This window comes from Hylobates moloch, unplaced genomic scaffold (assembly GCF_009828535.3).
Source record: "Hylobates moloch isolate HMO894 unplaced genomic scaffold, HMol_V3 SCAFFOLD_5, whole genome shotgun sequence".
Lineage (NCBI taxonomy): Eukaryota > Metazoa > Chordata > Mammalia > Primates > Hylobatidae > Hylobates > Hylobates moloch.
In genome coordinates, this window is record NW_026652280.1 from 78991601 (window position 1) to 79002808 (window position 11208).

Consider the following 11208-nt stretch of genomic DNA (forward strand, 5'->3'; position numbering starts at 1 on the left):
GTGTACTTTGAGTAATGATGTGTCAACATAGGTTCATCAACTGGAACGAATGTCCCACTCTGGTGGGGGAAGTTGATAATTAAAAAGCTATGCATGTGTCGGGGCAAGGGGCATATGGGATATACCTGTACTTTGCTCTCAATTGTTCTTTAAGCCTAAAACTGCTCTAAAACATACAGTAGATTTTAAAATAATTATCCATACATTAAAAAATTGAACCTAGTATGTGCCAACATAAATAACATATTTTATGAGAAGTAACTATAGTTCTCTCCAAAAAAAATGAATAATGCAAAAAAAGAGAAGGAATCCAAAGAGTCCACAATGACATTTTCTCTGGTTTGAAGCTTGGGCTAGTGATAAACCTATTTTCAATGTTCTTTCACCTGCCCTAACCTGTCACTCTTTTAATTCTACATTGTTTTTAGACACGTTCGCCTGAGACTCCAGATGGAAATGCTCAGAGAATAGCAGATTTTTCATCCTCTGAGCAGTAGGCTAAGAAAAGCTACCAGAAAGAAAGAGTAGCAATACACATCTATCAGCTGTCAGGAAGGCCTGTGGAGGGGGCGTCAGCTAGTGGACAGGTGGCCCTTTTCTTTTGCTGTTCTTCTATACTGAAGTTAAATATAATTATCATGGCTGACCCACAACCCTAGAATAGATCTGAAGTCAGTATATTTTAAATATAACTAATTTGGAAGGATGACGTCATAGAATATTATATATTTTTTTCAAAGAAAGGGCCTGAAATTAAATAGTGATGTTGCTAGGGCTGGTTGATGTATTATGAGGCTAGTGGGACAGTGTATTGGGCATTAGCTCTGATCAAACATGAGTTTACAACACAGTTGGTCTTCTCCCAGATTTGCAATTGACTTACCCCAAGGACTTTGGGTTTCCCCTTCAAGAACTTCTCTTGCAATCCTTTACACAGATATGAATGTATGACATCCATGTTTCCCAGCTGGGGCACACCAGGGCCAGTCCCTGGAGTGGCCTGTTCCATTCCTTGCGTGGTTGTCATGGAAGCAGAAAAGGTGCTGCAATAAGAAATGTAATTTAGGATGAGGTCCTGGATATGACAAAAGAAAGTCTTGATACTTTGGGGCAGATTCCTTCCTAAGGACAAAACCTGGTCTACATTCCCCTCCAATATTATAACAGTTGTTAGAGCTAGTGAAGTGGAAGAGGCAACACATTAAGCGGGGGTGGAGAGAGAGAGAGAGAGAGAGAGAGACTTAAATGTTATATGATATGCTAGAAGAGAGGACATGTTGACAGAAGTGAGGTAAATTAGAGAAATTTCTTCAACTTCAAATCCCAAGTCTGCTCAGATTTTATTTCTATCCCTTTTAATGCCTAGTCCCTTGATTACAGCCACTTCTCCGTGAAGGATTACTTTTATAATAGTAATAAGCTACACAAACTCATCTGCCTTCCAATTTATTGTACAGTATTGTATAGTTCCTCCTTTTATAACCAAAGCACAGCTAAATTCTCAGGGCTGAAAATATTCCCATGTAACCTTGTATTTTGTCCCATAAGTTCTGAACTTTGGGAATGAAACTTATGGCTCTGAGTCATATTCTTGGCACCACAAATTTAAATCTATTTTCCTATTACAGTGCTTTAAATTCTAACTTGCTGGTGCATAGCAAGGATACATAAAGCCACTTTTTGAGATTCCAAGCACAAAGATATCACTTTTATGCCTCTGTCTCTCCTCAGTATAATGACTCCAACCAAGTAATGTGGAGATAGGCTAAAGCCACATGGAAATTTTTATCTATGTATTTGAATTCATACTCAGATGTTTCATGGCCCACTTCCATAAAATTTTAGGGAAGTGAAGCTTGCTAATATCCTTCAAGTCATAGTTGATTTCAATGGAGCATATATGCTAAAAAGTCTCAGGTTTGGAGATGTGTGCCTTTTTATTGGTAACATAAATGAAAAAAAAAGTTATTGTAGTCCAAATTTGCTATGTTCAGAAAAAATTCAGATTTCTGTGGAAATAATTGTCATCCTATATTTATCTTTGATAGATCAGTGAAAATACATTATTAGCTATCTAGCAATAAAATTGATTAAAGTTGGAAGAAGGAGGATGAATTTCAGAGAAAGCTAGAGGGGAAAAGTTAAAATGAAAATAATAGATTAATCATTTAGAGCATTAATTTTAGTAATGTATACATTCAAAATTATGAAAAGCAGTAAAATAAAAAGTACAAAATTACAAATTATAAAATAAGAAGTTATTTTTAAGAGAAAGGTAAATATAATTAATAATAAGAAATACATAATGTAAATGTGATTGAAGTAATTAAGATAAGGACTTAAATGTAAGAACGTAACCAAAAAGTCAATGTTCTTATTCTTATCTCATCTAGAAAAGTTCCAAAAACAATTTGAACAAACAGAATTCCATCTTGTTATGAAAGTGGGAAACAACTAAAATCTCTATAAATCAGGTGAAATGAGTGTTAAAAACAAAGATTGCATAAGGATAAATTTTGGGGAAAAGGTAGAAAAAGTATCAAAGAAACAGGACACCATGGCCACAGATTTCAGATTATACTTTTCAAAGATAAGAGTCTCCTTGAGGTGTACAGCATAAATTATTGATCATAATCCTGGAAATTGAATGCATCAGCTGATACCTATCACTTCCCTGGAGAATTATAGTTCTGAGAACTATCAAAGTCTGTAGTAAAGGAGAAATCCCATCAAAAAGACATGCTTAGAAAGCAATTAGTCTCTGAATAAGTCTTACATTGGAGTCCATAAAGAAGGAAGTAGATATGTTTGATACAAGCCTCCAAGAAGTCCCATAGATTAGGAGCATCTGGATATATATCACATATAGAATATGTAAAAAGTATGGATAATTTATTCAATTGAAAATGAAATCACAAAAATGAAAAGTTAAAGTGCAAAAAGTGACACAATATGTTTGCAACATGATCTCAAACAAATTTCAAATATAAAATAATGTTGACAGAAAAAAATTTTGCCAATGTGTTAAATAACAAGGAATAGCTGAAAATAGAATTAGTCAACTGGAAAAAAAATTGAAGAAATCACCAAGAATTCTACAGAAAAACAAGAAAATGGTCACAATAGAAGAAAGGTTAAAAGATTAGAAGTTTAGAATTAAAAGGTTTATAATATGTCTTATTAGAATTCTAGAGAATGTCAGCAAGATGGCCAACTAGAAGTTACTAACCTCATCTCCATCAAACACACACACACACACACACACACACACACACACCCCAAAAATGAATAAACAACTACGTTCCAACCAAAATAACTAAAGAAGAGCTCCAGAAAACAGCAAAGGAGTAGCAGAAATCTTGTAAAGCACAGAAACCCAGAACGGCTGCATGAAAAAGGATAGAAAACACCTTTCTTCCATCACCCCTTCCCCCAGTTAGAACCAGCTCTGAGTCAGGAGGGCCTTCTTCCTACAGGGAAAAGGTTAGTGACAGGATCCCAGCAGCTCCCATCACCACCATAGACACCTGCAATCTTACTACTGGAGACACATAGAGTCTTCACAGGCTCTGAGCTCAGCTGACAGAGCTACCTGATGTCCACATGTCTGTTCTATCCCAAGAGGAGGAGCTGACGCTGTGCCCTGGCCCCCATGGCCTGAGCTGCTACTGAGCTGCTCCTTATTGGAACTGAATCACTGGCTAGAGTGCATTCTGCTTCAGGAGTGAGTAGCCATTGCACTCCTCCATCTCTGAGGCTTAACCACCACTACACTATGCACACCTGGAAGCCATACCTGAGCCAAACTGCTGCTATCTACTCTCTACCCCCTGAGGTCAGGCTCCCGTGGAACTGCTCCATGCCCCCATCTTAGTCGCTGGTGCACCTTGCCCCTCCAAACTCAAGTTGAAACTGTGCTCCACTCTCTGGGCACCCATAGCTTTGATTGAGCTATATCACCCCACCATCCAGGCAAAATAGCTACAGTGCCCCACCTCCCTGGAACTGACCAGTCCTCTGGAGTCCAAGCTTCTGAGAAACCCTGACTCCCCAGGGGGTCATTTCTGCACTGCTCCAAGAAACCCAAGGAAAAAGCTACAGACAGGCCTAGTCATTCCTGAGGCCTTGCTGCTGCTACATCCAGCCTTACACAGCTTGGGCTAGTGATCATCCTAGGGTCTAGAGTTACCCCTATGTGGCACTCCATCCCCCAGGGCTGGAATTGCTGCTATGCCCTATTGTCTCTGGAACAAAAAATTTCAACAGTAATCTGCTCCCCAGAGCTCAAGCCTCCAAAGCACCCCTCCTTCCCTGGAGCCTTGATGATGTTGTGCACTGACCCCAGAATCAGTCTCAATTCCATCCCTGCTCCATGGGCTCGAGTTACTAAGGTGTGCTTTAGAGTTATGGCCTTAGCTTTGTGGGTAACCTGCATCCAGCCACAACTGGGTGAGTGAACCTGTGCCATATGCCACAGCAGTTTTGCAAGACCCTGAGCCTAGGACCTGAGCTTGCACTGCCACTATGCCTGGAATACCTGTGCCTGGAAGGCACAAGCTGTAAACCTTGGTGGAATCCATGTGTACAGGCTCACAGACTGCAAGAGATGTAGGGGCATGGCTTTCTCCACCTAGGATCAAAGAATGTCACATATAGTTATGGGAGTGGAGCCACTTCTAAGAGCCTCTATTAGGGCAAAGCTGAGTGGGAATGCAGAGTCAGAGCCAACACAGAGAGTCCCAGTTAGGGATATGCCTAGTGGAGCCATGGGAGTGGGGTTACCTTTGAGATCTCAGAACTATAGGGCCACTAGCATGCAACTCCACCCTAACAGAGCTGAAGCACGGACTGAGCCCAGCAAAGATATGGGAGCAGGGTCATGTCTGAGGGCCCCAGTCAGCGCTCCCAGGATTCAGGACATGGAGTCAAAGGAAATTATTCTCCAGATTTAAAACATAACTCTGTTTTCTCTGTTGGATTTTGGACTCACTTGAAACCAGTTATGCCTTTTTCTTGCCTGGCTCTCTCTTTTGAACTGAGACAGTCTATTCTATACCTTTCTCACCATTATATTTTGGAAACAAATCACTTGTTTTGATTTCACGGGCTCACAGCTAAAAAAAATTTGCCTCCAGATAAGTCATACCTTGAATCTCATCCATATCTGCTTCTGATGACTCTGGACTTAGAACTTTAGACTTGATGCTAGAATGGGTAAAAACTTTTGAGGCTATTGAGACAGAATTATTGTATTTTGTATGTGAGAAGAACATGAGTTTTGGAGGGTCATGGATGAAATGCTATGGTTTCACTGTCCCATCTAAAACTCATATGAAAACTTAATTGCCATTGTAACAGCTTTAAGAGGTGTGACCTTCCAGAGGTAATTACATCCAGAGACCTTCATCCTTGTGAACGGATAAATGTCATTATCATGGGAGAGGGTTAGCTACGGCAGGAGTGGACTCCTGATAAAAGAATAAATTTGGCCCCATCTCTCTCTCTTTGCTTTGTGCACTCACTTCCATCTTCCTCCATGGGATCACCCTCACCAGAGGTTTACATCATACATGCCCTTAGACTTCCCAGCCTCTAGAGCTATAAGAACTGTAGAACTGCAGCAGATACATGAATGATAAAAAATTAAAAGCTTAGTACTTCATAAAATTACCTAACCGCAAAGGGAGACAAGAGATGAAGAAATAAACAAATATCTACAAAAACAACCCCCCCAAAATAACAAAATGGCACTACTAACTACTTACCTATTAATAATAACCTTAAATATAAACGAATTAAATTCTTCAATCATAGAGTGGCTGAATTTAAAAAAAACAAGATCTAACTATATGCTATAAGAGTCTCACTTTAGCTTTAAGAAAAAACATAGGCTGAAAGTGAAGGGATGAAATACTCCATGCAAATAGTAGTCAAAGGAAAAGGATTGCCTATACTTAGATCAGATAAAATAAGCTTCAAATCAAAAACTGTCAAAAGAGGCAAAGAAGGCGTCATTTAATGAGCGATTGAGCATACAGTGTAGGTAACAGAAGGCATTAATGACAAACTACCAGAAGTTTTTGAGACAGGGTCTCACTCTATCACCCAAGCTGGAGTGTAGTGGCGTTATCATGACACTGCAGCCTCGATCTCAGCCTCCAAAGTAGCTGGTATTACAGGTGCACACCAGCACACCCAGCTAATTTTTGTGCTTTTTGTAGAGACAGAGTTTTGCCATGTTGCCCAGGCTGTTCTCAAATGCACAGGGTCAAGCAATCTTCCCACCTCAGCCTCCCATAGTGCTTGGATTATAGGTGTGAGCCACAGTGACTGATCCTAAACCTCCAGATTTTTAACACGGACAAAGTAATTAATTGTTGGGCTTTCAACAGGGAAAGGACACTTGCAGTTTCATAGCCTTCTTAGGGTTCCTGTTCCCTTTAGATCTTGCCACTCTTGATTAGCAACTACTTGTAGGGTTGTGAAATAATCTCCACATACTGTCCCTTGCACCACTTTACTTTTTTGAAAGAGAAATTTTGAGGAAGACTGGATATCTTCTATTTAGGTATTCAAATGTTTGAAAGAAATTGTCTCCCTTCCGGGACAAGTTGGTAAATGATCAAACTATGGGCTTTTTTGTAATGACTTTAAGCCCAGAGGAGGACAATTCTCCCAAGTTTAACAAAATTGGAGGTTATGTATTAAATTTAAGACCAAAAATAAGGCCTGCTATTTTATTTTGTTTCTTTGCTCCATATCTAAAATTTGTGTTCTGCTCACAGGATGCTAAAGTCTACATATAGGTCTCAATATACCTAAATAGAAGGGTATTAGTTACTTTTAGGTCTTACATTTTGGTTTTTGCTCCACTTTGAGTTTTGTTTGGTGTAAGAAAGTGTCCAACTTCATTCTTTTGCATGTGAATCTGAAGTTGTTCAAACATGATTTGCTAAACAGACTATTCTTTTCTCACTTAGTAGTCGTGTTATCCTTGTCAAAAATCAACTAGTCATAAATATAGAGGTTTATTTCTAGACAATTCTATTCCATCCCATTTTTATTTTTAGACAATTTTATTCAATTCTATTCCATTGTTCTATATGTCTGTCCTTATGTCAATACCACACTGTCTTAAAATTACAGCTTTGTAGTAATTTTTGAATTGGAAAGTGTAAGTGCACCAAACTATTTTTCTTTTTCAAAATTGTTTGGACTATCCTGAGTCCCTTGTATTTCCATATGATTTTAGAATTAGCTTGCAAATTTCTGAAATAAAGTTGCTTGAATTTTTTATAAAGATTGTGTTGAATCTGTAGGTCAATTTGAATAATATTACCATCTTAACAATATTAAGCCTTCCAGTTCTTGAATATGAGTTTTTTTTCATTTATTTAAATTTTCTTTAATTTCTTTTAACATGTTGTAGTATTCGGTGTACAAGTCTTGTGCTTATTTTGGTAAATTTATTCCCAAGAATTTTGTCCTATTTGAAACTATTGTAAAGGAGATTGTTGTCTTAATTTCATTTTTAAATTATTCAGTACTAGCGTATAGAACTCCAATTTATTTTTGTAGGTATACATATTTAATTTAACTTTTATTTTAGCTTCAGGGGTACATGTGCAGGTTGGTCATACAGGTATTGTGTCATAGGGTTTGATTTACAGATTATTTTATCATCCAGGGTTTTGTTTTGTTTTTTTTAATTTTGAAACCGAGTCTTGCTCTGTCACCCAGCCTGGAGTGCAGTGGTGTGATCTCAGCTCACTACAACCTCCGCCTCCAGGGTTCAAGCAATTCTCCTGCCTCCACCTCCCGAGTACCTGGGACTACAGGCATGCATCACCACGCCCGGCTAATTTTTGTATTTTTAGTAGAGATGGGGTTTCACCATGTTAACCAGGCTGGTCCTGAACTCCTGACCTCAGGTGATCCATCCACCTCAGCCTTCCAAAGTTCTGGGATTACAGGCATGAGCCACCGCGCCCAACCATATCACACATGTTTTAAGCCTGGTACCTATAATTTATTTTTTCTGCTCCTCTCCCTTTTCCCAGCCTCCACCCTCTAATAAGCCCCAGTGTGTGTTGTTGCCCTTTATGTGCTCATGTGTTCTCATCATCTAGCTCCACTTATAAGTGAGAACATGCAGTATTTGGTTTTCTGTTCCTGTGTTAGTTTACTAAGGATAATGATCTTCAGCTCTATCCATGTTCCTGCAATGGACATGGTCTTGTTCTTTTTTTATGGCTGCGTAGCATTTCATGGTGTATATGTACCACATTTTCTTTATCCAGCCTACTATTGATGGGCTTTTAAGTTGACTCCATGTCTTTGCTATTGTGAATAGTGCTGCAATGAACATATGTGTGCATGTCTCTTTAAAATAGAATGATTTCTATTCCTTTGCGTGTATACCCAGAATGGGATTGCTGGGTTGAATGGTATTTCTGTTTTTAGGTTTTTGAGGAATCACCACGGTGGTTGAACTAATTTACACTCATACCAACAGTGTATTAATATTCTTTTTTCTCCACAACCTCATTAGTATCTGGTTTTTTTTTTTTTTTTGACATTTTGTTAATAGTCATTCTGATTGGTGTAAGGGGGCATTTCATTAAGGTTTTCGCCTGTATTTCTCTAATGATCAGTGATGTTGAGCTTTTTTTCATATGATTGTTGGCTGCATGTACATCTTATTTTGAAGTGTCTGTTCATTTGCATATATTATTTATATCCTTCGAGCTTGCTTAACTCATTCATTAATTCTAATAGCTTTTTATTTGGTGGGGGAGTGATTCCGTTCTATTCCTCATTGGATGAGTATTTTTATCATAAAAAGTATTGGATCTTGTTAATTTTTTAATCTATTGAGGCATTCGTGTGACTTTTTGCGGTTTTTGTCTTTTATTCTCTTAATGCATTATGTAACACTGATTTTTTGAAAGCTAAATTTTATATTCTTGAGATTAATCTGACTTTGTCCTCATATATAATCTTTTTTACATGTTGCTGAATTCTGCTTGCTAATATTTTTTTGAGTATTTTTGTCTGTATTCATGAGAGACATTCATACGTAGTTTTGTCCGCTTATGTTGTCTTTTCTTGATTTTGGTGTCAAAATAATACTAGCCTTATGTAATAAGTTTGGTCATGTTGTAATCCAGATTTTGGAGGCCGAGGGGGGGTCTCAGAGTCAGAGACCGGTGAAACCCCTTAAAATTAAAAAACTTATTATAGATCTATTCAGATTTTGCATTTCTTTTTATTTTTGTATTTCTTCTTCAGTCAGTTTCAGTAGTATCTTTGTAAAAATTTGACCATTTCATATTGACATATATTTGGATATAATTTTATAGTATCCCTTATAATTTCTTTAATTCTGTAAGTTTGGTAATTATGTTGCCTTTTTCATTCCTGATTTTAGTGATTTCTTCTTGTAATTTTTGTCATTCAATATAGCTAAAGGTTTTTCAAATTTGTTGATCTTTGCAAGAATGAACTTTGCGTTTTGTTGATTTACTCTAATGTGTTTCTACTCTCTATTATTTTCACTCTAGTTTTTATTATTTCCTTTCTACAAGTTATTTCCATTTAGTTTGCTCTTCTTTTTCCAGTTTATTAAGGTGGAAGATTAGATTATTGAGCCCTATAGATTCACAACCAAATTCTAACAGATTTACAAAGAAGTGTTTATACCACAGAAGAGCTAATAAATACCAAAGTGCTAATCCTACTGAAACTATTCCTAAAACATAAGGAGGATTCCTCCCTAACTGATTCTTTGCAAAATGTCAACAATGAACCAGACTTACGACCTATCCCTTCCATTCCCAGATACATACAAAGAGAAATAAAAACATATGTCCACACAAAAACTTGTAAAATGAATTTTCCTAGCAGTATTACCTCTAATAGTCAAAAGGTGCAAACAACCCAAACGTCCAACAACTGAGGAATGAACAAATGTGCAAATAAAAGAGTTCTTCTATTCGCCAGACTAGTGTAGTGGATCCTCTTAAGCAAACCAGTTCTGGAATTAAATTACCTGGATTTAAATTTTGGCCCTGCCACTCTTTACTCAAGTTAATTAATCTTGTGTTTCTGTAACTCTATCCTGTGAATAATGCAGCATATCTCGTAGAGAAATTTAATGATGAACTAGCACATGTAAACATTTAAACCAGTTCATGTCACTTAATAAATACTACCTACCTATTGACTGTTATTGTGGGTCTTCCTACTATCACTTACTCATTTCTGGCTTGAAGTATAAAACATAAATTTCCTCTAACACTTCCTGCCACTCAAGGACATGCTACAGAGGGGCTTTATTCCTGGCATGACCCTGCTCCAACCTGTCCTGTCTTGGGGGAAGTGAAAAAGCAGAGAGGAGGGGTCTATATAACTGGTGAGAGCATGTTATTCATCGTACCGTGTTGTCAGAGGTTGACTCTTCCTCTCTTTTGCAGTTTGTCTCAAAGATTGGTCAGAAGAGTCAGCGTTGTGCTTGTTTTTGCTCTCATGGACTAGTTAGATACAAGACTATGTAGAGGTAGGCCAAGAGGCCCTCCTCTTCCTCTCGTAATTTCTGTTCTAATGATAATGGAGTTTATGAGGTGGTTTACATTTACATTTTATTGAGTAGGTATAATCAAACCTATATGTAGGCTCTAGCATCCCCTGAACAGAATAGAAAATTTAGATTTGGAGCAAAGGAATAAAATAAAATAAAATAGCAGGCCTTATTTTTGGTCTTAAACTGAATCCATACCCTCAAATTTTGCTGAACTTGAGAGAATTGTCCCCATCTGGGGTTAATTTTGAAGTCATTATAATGAAGCCAATAATTTGATCACTTAGCAAATTGTTCCAGCAAAAAGAAGAGGTAATTTTTATTTCAAACATTACAAGACCAAAGTAGAAGATATTCAGTCTTCCTCAAAATTTATCTTTCAGATAAAGGAAGATGGCACAAGGAATATTATGTGGAGATTACCTCAGAACACTACAAGCAGACCCTAATCAAGAGAGGCAAGAGCTAAAGGTAACAGGAACCCTGAGAGGGCTATGCGACTGCAAATGTCCTTCCTTGGTAGAAGGCCCAACAATTAGCTCAGTTGTCTGTGTTAAATGTCTGGTAGTTTGTCATTGATAACTTCTGTTACATACCTTCTATGCTCCATCAATCATATTCTAATCCTA

General features: G+C 37.6%; 1 protein-coding gene across 2 annotated transcripts in view; it reads right to left on the reverse strand.

Annotated features, from left to right (window-relative positions):
• LOC116467873 (putative membrane-spanning 4-domains subfamily A member 4E) overlaps window positions 1-11208 on the reverse strand; it is a 138465-nt gene that overhangs the window by 20000 nt on the left and 107257 nt on the right. For both annotated transcript variants that reach the window (XM_058438754.1, XM_058438753.1), the window contains exon 3: window positions 884-1043. In XM_058438754.1, coding sequence (XP_058294737.1) covers window positions 884-1027 — 144 coding nt within the window. In that variant the 5' untranslated portion in view covers window positions 1028-1043. The remainder of the gene's footprint in view (window positions 1-883; window positions 1044-11208) is intronic.